General features: G+C 33.8%; 2 protein-coding genes across 3 annotated transcripts; both read right to left on the bottom strand.

Annotated features, from left to right (window-relative positions):
• Window positions 1-5,848: 5,848 nt before the first annotated feature.
• LOC110710783 lies at window positions 5,849-10,607 on the bottom strand. Of its 2 annotated transcripts, none has more exons than XM_021889123.1 (2): window positions 10,250-10,607; window positions 5,849-7,720 (listed from the first exon to the last, which is right to left on the bottom strand). In XM_021889123.1, exon 2 carries the CDS (start codon window positions 6,519-6,521, stop codon window positions 5,928-5,930), a length of 594 nt encoding a protein of 197 aa, XP_021744815.1. In that variant the 5' UTR covers window positions 6,522-7,720; window positions 10,250-10,607; the 3' UTR covers window positions 5,849-5,927. The 2 variants fall into 2 exon arrangements, with proteins under 2 accessions (XP_021744815.1, XP_021744816.1); XM_021889124.1 differs by lacking the exon at window positions 10,250-10,607 and adding an exon at window positions 7,917-8,259.
• LOC110710784 (protein ALP1-like) lies at window positions 8,269-9,189 on the bottom strand. Its single transcript, XM_021889126.1, has 2 exons — window positions 8,791-9,189; window positions 8,269-8,703 (listed from the first exon to the last, which is right to left on the bottom strand). The coding sequence occupies exons 1-2, from the start codon at window positions 9,136-9,138 to the stop codon at window positions 8,470-8,472; spliced, it is 582 nt and encodes a 193-aa protein (XP_021744818.1). The 5' UTR covers window positions 9,139-9,189; the 3' UTR covers window positions 8,269-8,469.
• Window positions 10,608-16,411: the final 5,804 nt, after the last annotated feature.

The raw sequence follows: 16,411 nt of genomic DNA, 5'->3' as shown, positions 1-16,411 counted from the left end.
ATAATAATAATCCCTCAAAATAATAATAATAATAAGTAATTAAAAAAAACGGTCAAAAAGACCTAGAAAAGCACAAAGAAAAATCTAGACCGTTAGATCTAGATGAATATTCTGGAATCTACAAAAAAAAAAAAAAAAAAATGAACGGTTAGATGTTGAGATTGAATATGGACGATTAGATCAACTGAACAAGTAAAACCTAAACCTAGAAAAAAAAACCCACTCTATCAGTCATTCAGCCGTTTTACTCACTCATAGTTTCTCTCTCTAACTTCTCAGTTTCTCACTCTTTCGTTTTGAAATTCTCAAGAATCTCAAGCTCAACTTCTCAACTTTTAAAAATCCTAATTAGGGTTTTTATTTTCGTTTCATTTGTGTTTTGGATCTACATTTCTGATTTCTCGCTTTACATTCTCATTTTTTTGTTTTTTCAAATCTTCCTCTCCTTCAATTTGAAGGCTTCAAGCCGTATAAAGTTCAAAACTCAAGGTAATTTTTTGTTAATTTTTGTTGTTTTCGTTTTGATTTTTTTCGTTTTTGTTTCGGTTTGTTTATTTAGGGTTTTTGTTTTCGTTTCATTTTTGTTTTGGATCTAAGTTCTGATTTCTGACTTTTCCATTCTCGTTTTTTTTCCAAATCTTCCTCTCCTTCAAGCCGTCAAACCTCAAGGTAATTATTTGTTAATTTTTGTTGTTTTCGTTTTGATTTTTTTCGTTTTCGTTTCGGTTTTTTACTTTTTTTATTTAGGGTTTTTGTTTTCGTTTCATTTTTGTTTTGGATCCAAAGTTCTGATTTCTAACTTTTCCATTCTCGTTTTTTTTTTTTTTTTCAAATCTTCCTCTCCTTCAAGCCGTCAAACCTCAAGGTAATTTTTTGTTAATTTTTTTCGATTTTTTTCGTTTTCGTTTCGGTTTTTTTTTATTTCAAGTTCTGATAATCTACATTCTTGATTTTTTCTTTTGATCTCCAGTTCAGGCAGTTCTCCATCTTCAAATCTCCTTCAAGCCGTCAAAGGTAATTACTTTTTCCTTTTCGTTTTTTTTAATACAGTTTTTCTGTTTTTGTATTTGATTATGGTTGTTGTTCTTGCTTGAATATAGTCGAAATATGCCTAAAATCTGTTGTTGATTGTATTTTTGTTTTTTACGGGAAAATGGTAGATTTGTGCTGTTTTGTTGTTTATTATGCTCGATTTAAAAGTAATGATGATGGGTTGTTCAGATTATGTGGTTATTGGATTTTTTACCTAACAAAAGACCAAATTGTGTCACTTTCTGCAGTTATGTGCATAAAATAAATGCTAGTTTAGGGCTAGTAAAATAAACATCTCATGTTTATTTATAGGTTCATAATTTCATTGGAAACTTTTGAAAAAGTTTAAGCTTTTCTTATGTATGCTTTTTTCTTTTTGAGGATATAGGGGTAAACTTTTGCCAAAGAATGTTGAGGCATTGGTTACCACCCAAAATTGGTGCCGTGGTTATCAAGCGGATGTTGAGGAAGACGTCCTCCTTATTGGTAAAGAGATTGAAGCCGAAAGTGCTTCATCTGCATAACTGGTATTTGTATCTCATTGTGGTTTATTTTATCTTGAAAAATCGTTGCCCTTGTCATTTATTTTCAGACTTGCTGGCAGCATTTTTCAAGACTTTTAAAATCGTTGCCCTTGTCAATTATTTTTAGACTTGCTGACAGCATTTTTCAAGACTTTTAAAATCGTTGCCCTTGTCATTTATGTTGAGACTTAAATAGTTAAATGTATTTTGGTACTTGCTGGCAGCATTTCTTAAGTTTTTGTTAAAACAACCATTGCTCAGTGATGTAAATCTGAGAGCAATTTAAAAAAAACAAAAGCTATAATTTTGAAGTTGCTTGAACTTGTTATGAGCTGCTGCCTGCTGGTAGTGCTTTTTCCTTTTGGTTGTTGTCTCTGCTGAGTTGTTATTGCCTATATTGTTGCCTGCATGAGCTGGTTCCTGCCTCCTGCCAGCTTGAGGTGCTGTGTTGCTGCCTTTTGTGTTATGAATTTATGATAAGTTTTGTTGCTGCTGTTTCTTATGCTTGCTGTTTTAATTTTTCTTGAATCATCGTTGCCCTTGTCATTTATGTTGAGACTTCAATGTATATGTACTTGCTGGCAGCATTTTTCAAGTTTTGAGTTAAAACAGCCATTGCTCAGTGATGATACGATAAACGTAAATCTGAGAGCAATTTTGAAAAACAAAAATAAGTTCCTGCTGAGTCCCTTCTGCTTATATTATTCCTTGCTTCTGATAAGTTGCTGATCTGTTATTCCGTGTGCTGGTTCCTGCTTGTTGCTGCTATTTCCTTTGCTCTTGGGTGCTGTGCTGCTGCTTCAAGATTCTGCTTCAAGATTCTGCTCCCAAATCACTCACATTCTCACTCCTCCCTTCATCTTATAATGTATCATTTTTTGCAACCCTAAACTTGATGATGTTTCAGTTGATAAATCTGAAATCTAATCTGGGTAGTAGTGATAGTAGTTTCATTATGTATTGGTATATGTATTGTGAATTTTAATCAATGAAAATGGTGACTTTTTTAATTGCTTGTTGATATTACTCTAATTTCAATGCTATTTATCTGCTGGATTTGTGGTAATGTTATGAAATAATTGTGGCTACAGAGTTGGGATGCCTCCGTATTTATTAAAATTGTTTTACTTAATATCTGGTTTAATATAAGAAAAGCTAAAAAAATGTGTTTTATAAACATTTTAGTCCTCCCCTTTACAAAATACTTGTATAAGAAAGTTTTATAAAGTGATAATGTGAATGATTGTACGCCTTATTGACTAGTACAATAATATTCTAATGCTTATGCCACTTGTGTAACGCAATCTCATACATCTCCAATCTTATGTTACCTTTGAGGCTTTGAGTGTTATTGGATGATCATGAATATCAAGGAACAATGAAGATAATTTGGGTGGACTAGCATTATTATTGGAATGAAAATGATACAAATGATATATCTTGTAATTAAAATAAATAAGTAATCTAAAACGATATTAATAATGCCGTTGGCCTAGATCTAGGTGATATAAACCTTTGTATAAACCTAAGCCGTTTGATTAGATCTACATTTATTAATATTAATTGTATTTACTATTTAGCCATTTAGGTTGTAAATAATTCAATTTGAGTTAAGCAGTTTGTAATCGGATCAGTTTAAACAGGTTGCGATTCGAAAACAGTTCGATTTTAACGGTTTAACGGGTTATGGTAGTTCAGTTTAGACGGTTAGCGGATTATAACGGTTCGGTTTATACGTGCGGTTTAAACGGTTTCGGTTCATAAACGGGTCGGTTTAAACGGTTAGCGGGTTACAAATGGTTCGGTTTAAACGGTTTTTTTTTCGGTTTAAACGGTTTCGGTTTATAAACGGTTCGGGTCATTAACGGGTTTATAAACCATTCGGTTCGGTTTCGTTTCGGTTCGGATTTGCGCAGTTTGGTTTGTTATCGGTTTACGGTCCGTAACGGGTTGACATTGAGCGGTTCAATTCGGTTTCGGTTTGATATTGAACGGTTCAGTTCGGTTTTCGGTTTATATTTATCGGTTTATAAACGGATCGGTCTGTGATGGTTCGGTTCGGTAACGGGCGGTTTCACGGTTCGGTTTGATGTTACTCCTAAATTACTTGAAGAAGAAGAGGCTGCTTTCCTTGTTCCATATTACAACTTATTGACTGAAATCAAAAGGCTTATTGGTATCGACGACAAGGATCAATTTGCCTCTTTCCTGATAGCCAACCGTGAGTTGGTGCAAAAGTATTCTCCAGTTAAGGTTTTCCAGTTTATCTGCCAGTATTCTGCTCCTGCTTGTACTACTGCACTGCTTGAATCTGGACTCGATGTGGATATAAATTTGAAATTTGATACGGGAGACTCCCCTTTGATCATGGCGGCTAGGAACTTATCTTATGGCCTGACTAAGGTTCTTTTAGATCATGGAGCTGACGCTGATCTTTCTTTTGCTTTTTCTGGAACCCCACTTTGGAATGCGGTATCTGCATTCAGTTGTGTGCCTCGTTCCCAAACCTTCCTGTTTCATGGTTTCTTTATTTGACTTTTAGGAGATTTACTCTTGGCTTTGTGTTTTCAATGTCACAGAAGGCATAAATGTTTTGAAGAGGGTTGCATTGATGAAAAATCCATCCCCAAGCTTTTCTACTTTTTCTGCTCATCTACTTTTATTGTTCTTTCCGGTCTTTTATTTACCACTCTTGTAAATAAAGTTCCTGCTTTGACTTAGTCATATGCTTGGCAGAAAGAATCCATTGATACTATCAGACTGCTGGCGTCACATAGTCATGAAGTCAAGGATTTTTGCATTGATTTGATAAATCGTGGTTCTGCCCATCAATATGCTGTATTATTGTTGGTTGCTTGGGATAAGCTCATGGTCTCGTCTGCTGAGGGGGACCTAGAGACTACCCCAGTTGGGCAACACATATGTCAGGGGTTAAGAAATGCATCATACCTGCATGAGATATGTTATTACCCTGGCATAAATAAGTTCCTTTTTGAAACGAAAATGAAATTGGTGGTGGAGAATTTGACGATAGCATGGCATGTGGTCAAAACTATGTCGATGACTAGAGGTGTCATTGAGCGCTATTGTCACTCAAGAGTTGAGGTACACCTTCTCAGTATTTCGTATTTCTCTTCTTTATATTTTCTTTCTCTTACATCCTTGATTTTACTTTTGTTTGGTTTGCAAACTTAACTAACTACCCTTAAGCCTAAAGTACATTGTTGTTTTTTATGTTTAGAGCCTCCTTTAATCATTTGCTATAAGCTACTTGATGTTATATTGTTTTGAGGTTGTTTTCAGTGGTATGTGTGGTTTTAAGCAGTGGTAGTTTCTGCGGGTTTTAGTGGTTGCAATGGTGATTGATGGCAGCAAGGGTGATGGTTTGCTGGTGGGGTTGATGGGAGTGGAGAAGGGGTGGCAGCATAGTTAAGGTAAGCGTAAGGGTTTTCTGGTCACATGATCAGGGAAGGAAGTTTGATTAAGATATGTAATTTGGGAAAATTTTCAGAGCGGTGGCTTCAGGTTTCACACTTCCTCCGATTTTTTTTTAGTTGTGGCACAATGATTAAAAGGCTCACATTTTTTGTCAAAGTATAATAATAATAATAATAATAATAATAATAATACAAAAACAAACTGAGGAAGTATAATCTTTGGCCTATGATAAAATGTTTAGTGAAATACGATAGCGGTAAATAGAGTTTTTTAATGACATTTAAATCCAAGATAAATATTTAGCAAAAAAACCTTCCTATTAGTAAAATTGTTAAGTAGGTGCTAAAGCCAAGTAGTTATAAAAAAACAATGTAAAAACCTACTTGACTAGAAAAATAGCCAATAAATACTGTAAATATGTGTGAAAAAAAGAATTAAAAGAGGTGAGAAAATCGATTAGATTATCATGTGGCCAAAGGAAATGAAAAATGAAAATTGAAAAGGAAATTGTGGTCAACAACTGAATTAAGGGGGTGTTTGGTATGGAGTTAGTATAGGAAACGGAATGGAAATAAATTAGGAGGGGAAAGGGTAACAAATAGTGTTACCCTTACTAGTTGTTTGGTACATCAAAGGAAACGGAAGCAGTTATCACCATTCCATTTCCTCTTGTTTGGTATAACAAACGGAAATGAAAAATAAGAAAGAATAATACAATATTGTCTATGCTACATATTTTACGGTAAAAAAAAAAGATAAAAATAAATAAATAACTTGTATTGCATATAAATATATAAAGCAAAGTTGGAACTCATTAATTATCCAAACATTGACTAATAATATGTCAATCATCATATGAATAATCCTAAGACATAACCTATATTGCTCAAGTTGCATATGTTTAACAAAAAAACAAAGACATTGCTCAAGTTGTTACTTCTTAAGAAGATCAATTGCATATTGTTTTTTCATATTTAATGGTGCTTGATAGAAGATGCGAAGCTTATGTTCTTCCGCCATGAGAATAGTAGCAACCTCTAAAGCTTCGGATGGAGAAATGCCATCTAACTTCATCACCTCGTCCAATACCTTGTTCACCTTTTCATCCATCCTTTGCTCCCTTTCTTCCGCTTTAGACCATGCACTAGCCATAGTCCCGAGATTAACATTGATATTTTCAAATATCTTCCCAAAATTGTTGGAACAATCACGGAGGGAGGACACCAAATCATCATCATCATTCCTACACAAACTCTTCAAATTTACCTTGTTCTTTCCTTTCACCTTAGTCTCCTTTGCCTTTATAGAGGGTTTTCCGGATTGAGTAGTAGAATCACTTGCGGAAGAATGAATTGTAGAAGCCTTCACTTTTGCCATTTTTGAAGGAGTTATATGATCATCCTCTATCTTCATGGGGCGTTTTCCGGATTGACTTGTAGAAGAATAAGTGTCCGAATGAGTAGAATTCACATCATCTTCTTCATCACTCTGGACATTGAATGGTTGCTTATCAATCTCTTGATCCATTTCTTCTATAGCATCAACAAACGACTCACTTGCATCTCCGGTAGCTTTGTCTTTTGCGTATATCTCCGCAAGAGTTTCATAGTGAATGAATGGAACTCCAAACAACCCTTTAGCTTTCTCATGAGTCTGCCATATAAGAGAATGCAACAAGTCAAAACATGAAAATCAGAATTGAACCAAGCAACTATAACCACACATACTGTAGCAGAGTGCTTCAGCAGCAGTACATACTAGATTCTGAGATATAAACTTTCTGCTTATTCTACATATTCCCATATCGCTGCAAAAACTAAAAATTCAAAAACAAAGACAGCTTAATAATTTTAAAATAAATACAGCTTATAAAAAAAAAGTAATAGAATCACACCGTCAAGTGATCATCAACAAGATACAATTACTCCATCTACAATGAATAAATCCCAACCAAACTTTGACAAAGTTGTTAATCACATTGTGAACCAATCTGTTTCAAACAACTCAGAATTGCAAAATCATAAAATCAACTTAAAACAGTAAATTAATAAATCAACTTCTTCAATGTTTGGGCTGAATATGCTAGTTTCAGTAAAGTTGTGGAGGATTCATGGGTGCAAACTAGACAAGGGACTGCTATGTTCAAGGTAACTCAAAAACTCAAATCAGTGAAGATGGACTTCGAGAACCTGAACTATCAGTTATCCCCTCCCCTATCACCTATTCCCCTCCCTGCCCCCTTCCCTTACACACACTGCTTCTCTCCCTACTTCTCTCATATTCACTATGAGCAGCAATTCTCTCAGGTCATATGAACTGTCCAGCAGCAGTTCTAAAGTGTAATTGAAAAAAATGAACAAAGAGGAATGAAATAGCAGTTCATACCTTCACCCCATTCATCGTACACGACCTTGTCTACTTGCAACAATTTCTTTTCAGCATCCCATCCAAATCCTGAGGTGGATAACATTTCTGCAAATGCACTATATTTCTCCGACCAATGCTTGATCCTCGACTCAATGTGGGGAACCGCTCTCAAGCCACAATTAGGAAGTACACCATTGATCATCTCTTCCAACTTATTCATGTAACCATTCTTAAACCCATTCTCACACTTCCACTTCGGATCGCAACTCAACTCATGCAAATATCTTATTAGAACCGCATCTTCTTCATACGTCCAATACCTTTTATTTTTACCTCTTCCTCGATTGCTAGCCTCCATCCTAAGCAAATTAGAAATAACATAACACAGATTAGAAATAATAGAAGACAAATTAGAAATAAACAGAACATAAGGGAGATTAGAAATGAACAGAACAAAAAGGCAGATTCAAATTGGCAGTGGCTTCAAAATGCACAAAAACAAAAAAAAAATGCATCTATATATATAATATAATCGAAGGTAAAAAAAAATCATACATTTTTTGCTATTGACCATGTCTACCTCTCGCCCTCCAATCATTAAACATATCTTGGGCTAATTTGTTTCTAAAATTGGTCAAATGATCTGAAGTAGCAACACTTGTAATAAATTCCCTTTCATCATCGGAATCACTTTCGGAATCATCATCGGATTCATTCAATTCATCTTCGTTTATATCATCGGTAGGCATGAATTTTCTAAGTAGATTATGCAATAAGCAACAAGCCATCACGATACGTCCATGAGTTCTTATAGGGAAAAATGAAGGACTTCTAAGAATACTCCATCTTCCTTTAAGTAGGCCAAAACATCTCTCAATCACATTTGGCGCCCTAGCATGTTTCATGTTATAGAACTCCTCGGCTTTTTCGGGTTGTCGTTCCGTCCATTCTTTTAAATGGTATCTTTGACCTCTATATGGAGCAAGAAAACCCTCACAATTTGTATATCCCGCATCAACCAAATAATAATTACCTTCAAAGTTATTAAAGGAAAGGATTACTACCTACCAAAACTAACAAAACTTATACATTCACAAAAGAATGAGCTTCACTTACCTCGAGTTACCCTAAAACCGTTTGGTCTAGAGAGAGCATTGCGAAGTACACGCATATCATGGGCCGAACCTTCCCAACCAGGAAGAACATAAATAAATTGCAAATTGGGTGCACAAACACCCAATACATTCATAGCAATTGTTCCTTTTCTTGTTCTATACTTTGGTCGTTCTTGTGAAGGCACATTTACATTAATGTAAGTCCCATCTAATGGCCCTAAACAATTCTACAAAAATAAGAAAAAATATTACTTACATACAATCAAAAATAAGAAAATCCTAGCAAAATTTAGGGGCTTAAAAAAGACCAATACCTTGAAAAATTTCCACCTTTCATCTTCACAATCATCCAATATTGGTGTGGGATTGTAAAGTAATACTTCATGTAATTTGAGAAGAGCCCTTAGACAAAGGTAAAATTGTCGGCTCACGGTTTCTCCACTTCTAAAGAAATATTGTCCAATAGACCTATTCTTCTTATGGTGAGCCAACGTGTATAAAAACATGGCTACGATCTCTTGAAGTGACATATTTTTTGTTCCACTCAAACCCCCAATGTCTCTAAGCATCTCACAAATAATATTGAAAGTTCTTCTATTAACGCGAAGCTCACTCTTGCATTTCACATCACTCTCTTTATAAAGCCCTCTCAAAACTAACATTCGTAGCAACTTTTTGTTTCTTTTTCTTTCTTTCAATTGAACACCCTTTATTGTAACAAAACACATCATATGCCACATCCAATACATCATCAAAATAATAATAATCATTGAAATAACTAGTTGTATTTGTTTTAGCTTTTTCTTCCTTGTGGAACGCATAAGTCGGGGCATTGTAGAAATCTTGAAAAACTAGTCCAAAAAAATATACAATAGTATCAATATACACTAGTACCACAAATAACATCAAAATAATAAACTCCTTATTCAGAGTTGGAAATCAGATTCTGACTAAGCTCTCTGCTCATATGAACTGTCTAGCAGCAAAACTATAGATTGGCCTTCAATAGCATTCAGTTTTGCATTACAGTCTTCAGAAAAAAAAAAAAAAAGAGCAGCAGATTCAAGGCAGTCTAGAGACAAACTACTTGATGGGAATAAGCTACCAAAGGATTAGAGCTAATACAACACATCCAATACATCCACATGAACATTATACAATATACATCAACCCAATTGCTCAAGATTGTTGGAATCATCTAAACAAATTACAATGTCTCAAAATTTATAATAACCAAATCATTATTACTATTTTGGCAGCAAATCAATAATATAATGGAGAAAATAAAAATATGAATACAAATTACCCTTCATGTAGTATTCAGAGACTAACTGCCTTCAACCTAAGACGATAAAAGCCATTCAAGATTGGCCACTACCTAAGTTCCTCAGCAATCAGTTTATGATGACAAGGAAAGTTCTGCTTCAAAACCCCTTCCAAAGTTCCAAGTATCATAAGTTCAAAACTTGCATTTATTCGATTTCACGTGTCATGGCGATTGTATTCTACTCATGTCAAAGCAATTACAGGCAATAATAACCAACAATTACAAGCAATAATAGCAATATATACCATCAAATTGGGGAAACCACAAAATAGCCAACAATTACATGCAATAATAGTAATATATACAATCAAATTCAACAAAATATCAACGAAAGAGAAGAGAAAACTTCAATCGAACAAGCAAATAAGGAATTCAAATCAGAAAGCGAAATTGATATCATATAAACCCTAGTAATTGAATAAGCGAAATTAAAGAATTTGTCGTACTTGAGATTGTAGATTTCTGTAGATTTTAGGTAGAAAATTGAAAATTTTGCAGCGAAATCAGGAGAATTGCAATTTTCATAGGAAAATTTTCAGAAAAAATGTCGAAGGAGGTTGGGAATTCTCAGGAGAAGGGTTGGATGAGAGGAGAGAGGAGAGAGAAAACTTTGTTTTCTTTTGTTACAGTAAGGAAAGGTATTTGTTTCCCTTTGCTTTCCTCTGGAAACAAAATGATGGAAAGGGTTAGAGCCAAGAAACGGTTTTTGTTTCTTTACCCATTAAACAAACACAATGTACAGGAAACGGTAACAGATTCCGTTTCCAACTCTATCAAAAACCCATACCAAACACCCCCTAAAAAAAAGAAATGGTAATTAAAATTCTTATGTTTTTAAAAGTCACGTGAATAAAAAAAGAGTGTAGTAAGTGAGAGAAAAACAAGAAATGGTAAAGCATCCCTTTTTTCTTTCATAATTATGGCGTAGAATTTTGAAGGTTTAGGGTTCTTACCGAATCCAACACACGAATCGTGGGTGTCCAAATCCGCGTTAGTTGTGTGATTTTTGTCAGCATAGGTTCGGCGGCCTTTTAGCCAAGTTCGAGTAACATAGCAAATTTAGTATTTTATCAAAGATGTTACAACAACAACAATACTTGCTCCATTTCTCCATGCGCGGAGTTTTATGAGAAACTGGATAAAGTAATAAATATGGAGGTAGTGAGGTAGGTGGAAAAATTAAAAATTGTGAAAAGCAAACGTAGTTAATTGAATAATTGATTGTGCTTAGTATGAAATTAGTTCTTGATTATTGTGTATGGATGATGCTTATATGGATTAAAATCTTTCTTGTTAATTGATTCTATGTTCTTAATTGTGCTTTCAAATCAATTGTGCGGAAGTGAGTTGGTTGAGAGTCTAAATTCTTCCATACCTATGTTAGGTTAGTTGCACGGGAGTGAATTAGCTTAATAGGATAATTGACATGCTTGATTGTGCGAGAGTGAGTTAATTGTACTTTCCCTAGTTTAAGTTGTTTGCTCTAAGTAGTGTTTAGTGGTATGTCTCTTATATCATAACCTTTCCTAGTAGTCTAATTAGCATAGATTGATACACTAAGTCTTCGTGGTTCGACGCTTTACTTGCCACTAACTAGTTTAGTATAAGTTTAGGTTTATAAATTTCTAATTTGATTAGGGTAGTACACCAACGACCTACTCACCCGCAATCAAATTTTAGGAGAAAATTGGAGGAGAGAGAATATGAAATTAATAAAATATAATTTATGTTGGGTCTACTAGCTGATTGAAATGAATTAAATATAGTAAAAGCTTTCCAGATTAGGAAATGAAGCAAGTATTTAAAAACGGTCGGAAATGAAAAGTGGAGCAAGTATTTAAAGACGGAGAGAGTATATATATTAGGGTCATATAGACATTATCGCATGAGCTATATACATAGATCCTTTCTCCATTCTTCTTTAACATTTATCGCTTTCAACCACCCTTGTCCAAGCTTGCTTTTGTCGATCATCTCTCACCTTCTCTCTTTGCTACGTACTCTTCAAGCCTCCTTATCGATGCGGTACTTGGTTTTCGTATTACATACCAAATCCTCTTAAATGATACACCCTCATCTTATAATTTTGCTTTTAATCGAAGATTTTATATGAAAAATCTACAATATTGTTAAATCTAAAAAGAAAAAGATGGTGATGATATGTCACTCTTATGTCATAATGAGTTTTATGACTAGGTGCCACATGGATAATGACATGGATAATACCTTTAAGATGGATAAGTATCAAATGTCTACCCGCAACGTGGAAGCCATTGCAGCAACCCATTTCTAAAAATAAAAGAGGAACTCTTAAAGATCAAGAAGGAATTGAATGACAATTGGAGTTATCTACAATATAATTTAGTCACTTGGAAGTGCTTGTGAGTACTAGAGACTAGTGTTAGTGCTTTCAGAAACCTAAACTTTGTGACAAAAGCTCTTCTAATATGTTTGGAGTAATGATATAGGAACTTCAACGTCTCTTACCTTTATTTCTGCTTTGTTTTTCTCCCTTTTTCCCTTTGCATTGTTTTTTTTATTGACATTTATTTTCTATCTCTTTTCAAGAGTGTACCGATGTATGAGCTGCTTATATCTGAGCTTGAAGATGCGGTACTTGGCTTGAAGCCTGGTGGGGCCAACATACAGTGGTAAAGAGAGTTTGATACTATATTACATATGCACTAACATTTGGTTAAGCAGTCTGTTTTTTACTCCTATTTGGTTGGCTGATTAGTTTGTTTGTGCTAGTGTAACTACGGGTGTTAACGAGCCGAGCGGAGACCGAACATCTCTAGGCTCGGCTCGAGCTCGACAATGTTAAAAGTCTGAGATATTGAGCTCGGCTCGAGCTCGAAACATGTATACAAGGGCTTGGCTCGAGCTCGAGATCGGCTTGGGCGTGGTCCGAGCTCAAGCCCAACTCAAGGCTCGGCTCGAGCTCAAATTTAGGACGTGATTAAAAGCTTGAATTAGTCTCAATTTTACCTATTTACACAGAATTTAACTTGTTTTAATTTAATCAACTTATAAGAATTAGACATACAATTGTGAAGCACAAAATAATATTTTTAGCAATCAAAGTACAACAGCTAATCAATAAATACTTATAGGTAGCAAAATTAGGTACAAACTACTACATGAATATTACAGAATTTATAAAGTTAATGGTTTCACACTCTCGATAATAAATAATAGTAGCATGCAGTAGCGCCTCTTTGTTGCCATATTTTGTTGGTCTTTCAATATTGATTCCCAAATACCTGCACAATATGTAAGAGACTAAGAGTAGTCAATATATATTTTTATAATATAGTATAAGGAGAAAAAGTTATCGAAAACTAACCTAAGGAATTAGAAGAGTGATTTCCTTTGGCTCATCTTCATAAACATTCTACATAGGAGAGTTTATGAAATTATAATGAAGTTAAATATACAATTTGCACATTATAAATAGAAAAGGAACATATAAAAGAAATAGAAAAAATAAATATTAGTATCTTACTTTGTTCTTTCTTTTTACTCCAAAAAGTGACCTACGCCAATCTCTGGCTTGGGTTGAAACTTGAAGGTAGTATATTAAGATGTGTATAATGGAGGGTAAATCTATAAATGAAAATGAGGCCCAATATAGGAATTGGGAAATACGTAGGCAAAAAAGTCTAAATAGTATTTTTTTTTTTTTGTTATATTTTTTTTTAAATATATACAATAAAATGTTAATATAAAAAAAATATTCGAGCTTGTTCACGAGCTTTTGAGCTGGCTCAGGCTTGGCTTGTTAAGACGTCGAACTGAACTCCAATTCAAGTCGAGCCCGCTTGAGCCGAGCTTTGACCGAGCTGTGCACAGTTCACGAGCAGGATTGGCTCGTTAACACCCCTAAGTGTAACCCCTTAATTTTGGCAAAAGTAGTCACATGAATATATTGTCTTTGAAAGATACATGACAAAGTGTGTGTAGTCATACAATTTGCATCCTCCCCTGTTAGCACTAAAGCATAGGAATTGAGAAGTACTTCTGAAATTATGCCCAATAATTTGGGTAGGTTATGGTATGATGAAATCCTTAAGTTGACAAGAAATTTCATTAGAGATGTAAAATGAACAGTACATTGTCGAATAATTGCAGACTTGCAGGAGAGCTTTTGTATGAACGGATAATTTGAGATTTGGGTGCTTATATAAATATATATATATATATATATATATATATATATGTTTTTTCCATTTTATTTAAAGGAAGTTTTTACTTTTATTAATTTTTCATTTACTTTTTAGAAAAAAAAATCTTTGAAACTATTTTGTAAAGTTGAAATATTACGAAATGACACGGGAATCTTTTGACTGTCTGATTAACATGCTCTAAGAGCCTATATTAGTTCATATTTCTTTTTTAGCCTTGGCTCTCATTATATTTATTTATATGTTGAAGCATCTCCTTGTAGTTTTATTATATTTTATTATAAAAATTTTGATAGAAGCATCTCCTTGTAATTTACGTATTAATATCACTTAATCTGTTTGTGAACATGATATCCTGATTCGATTGGTGAAGCTTGCCGCCCAAGCTTACCTCAAAGGCTAAAGGTATGTAGTTTTGATGACAATTGAACTAAGATTTCAATAGTTTTGATGACATGATATTAAGTGGTAAAAGGGCTTTTGATGTCATACAGTGATTCTGGAGCCAAAATGTTATGTGGAGCCTCAACAATCTGGTCAAATCTCATGTTCTTTTCTTGGGGTAAAGATTCCAACTTTTTTTTTTTACTAAAATAAAGTATTATTCTTCTCGTTTTTAATAACAGTAATTCCTTGTTTTAATACTATATATTCTGTTATGGATTGACATAGTATTTTCTGATTAAAAGACTAATTAAGAGATTATAAAAGCTTGATACTTTGATTAATAATGGCTGAAATTGGATACAAAAGGATAGATTAATAGTTTAAGGCTATGACTCTCTTGATAACTTTAGGTTATCACTCTCCTAGTAACTTGAGGTTACTACTCTCAACATTTTTCCTTATAATTCACATAAAGCCTAATACATATACTATCCCCTAATGCATATACTAAGGAGTAAGGACTACCAACCTAAAACCATCTAAACTTCCCCAAATTTCCCTTCCTAAGGTTAATCTATTACATATTCTTAGCTTTTCTTAGTTGCGACATTTTTTGTGTGCACAATTCCAATGCAATGTAATATAGTATAAATTGAGGGAAGGCACGTGATTTAAGAAATCAAAGTTTTGTTAATGCTTCCTATCACCACCCCCTCCATTATCTTCCACCAGTTTGCCACCATCACAAGTATCGCAACACCACATTGGCGACGACCACCCACTTCACAGTCCACACACTAACCAACCACCATCATCACCCTAATATAAAAGCACCACCACCTAAATCTATAGACACCAACTAAACACCACCACCTCTTAAATATGAAATTACCTAATCATTCACCACCACCACAAAACAACACCATTTGAACCACCCATAGCACCACCACTTCTAAAAAAGCACCACCGCTTCTAAAAAAACACCACCACCATTCAAACCACTCAATTCACCACCACCACAAAACAACACCACCATTCAAAAGTTGCAACATTTCCTCCTTGTATTAATATTTGCAACATATTCCTAAATTAGGAATGTACAATATTTGTAACACTATAATTGTAATTTTTTTTAAAAGTTGTACTTCATTAAAATATTTTTCTAACAATATTCACCCCCCCATTCTAAGGGTGTGGCAAAATATAGCTATAGAGGTAGTTATTAGCTGTGGTAGTAGCTTTTTGGTGTAGCTCTTAGTTATGGAAATAATTAATTATGAGTGTTTGGTGAAGTAGTTTTTAACTAGCTCATTGTTTTAAAATTCTTAAAAAATAGAATAAAATTCCAACTACTATCTAACTTTTCACAAAGTATTTAAATCATGTGGACTCACTTTTTGTAAAATATCGCAAGTGTGCCTTGCTAGTATAAAAAAATAAAGGAAATGTATATATACTTCCTCTATTCCTAAATTATTGATACGGTTAAATTCGGCACACATGCCAATACACTAGTTTGACCTTAAATATATATGACCAAATATTATTTTAAAAAATATTGAAAAGTTGATATTATAAAACTTTTTGTTAATACTTACGTATTTAACAATATATTTCATGATGAAATTTATTTTTTATCATCAAAAAATGACCGTCAAAGCTAGTTTATGAATAGGGATTTCATTTGGCCTCACCCAAACTTTGAAATTTTGGTAATTTTCTTAAAATATATTGTAATATTCGGTAGTGATTTCAAAAAAGTGATATCACTAGAGTGACTTGACCCCACTAAACATTTTTTCTACTTTTGGTTTATTTTCGCTTGAATTTCTTGTAAAGCATGTTATACACTTGATTTTGTTGGTTTTACTCATGTTTAACTAAAGATATCTTACGATTCACTCTGTATTATTACTCATCTTTTAGGTGCATTTGAATAGCTTTCCTAGTTTTTCAAATTTAATTCATGGAAGTTTAATGCAAACAAAACGGTCTTTTGACCATATACATGAGTTTTCTCAAAAATACAACATATAT

The sequence above is a fragment of the Chenopodium quinoa genome, unplaced genomic scaffold, assembly GCF_001683475.1.
Source record: "Chenopodium quinoa cultivar QQ74 unplaced genomic scaffold, ASM168347v1, whole genome shotgun sequence".
NCBI classification, from domain to species: domain Eukaryota; kingdom Viridiplantae; phylum Streptophyta; class Magnoliopsida; order Caryophyllales; family Amaranthaceae; genus Chenopodium; species Chenopodium quinoa.
Note: the sequence above shows the minus strand (reverse complement) of the source record. Positions and strands in the feature narration are given on the sequence as shown.

Coding starts and splice junctions, on each gene's coding strand:
- LOC110710783 (XM_021889123.1), bottom strand. CDS start 6,521: ATGGATCAAGAGATTGATAAGCAACCATTCAATGTCCAGAGTGATGAA.
- LOC110710784 (XM_021889126.1), bottom strand. CDS start 9,138: ATGTTAGTTTTGAGAGGGCTTTATAAAGAGAGTGATGTGAAATGCAAG. Junction 8,704..8,790: donor AAAGGTGGAAATTTTTCAAG/GTATTGGTCTTT, acceptor TTATTTTTGTAG/AATTGTTTAGGGCCATTAGA.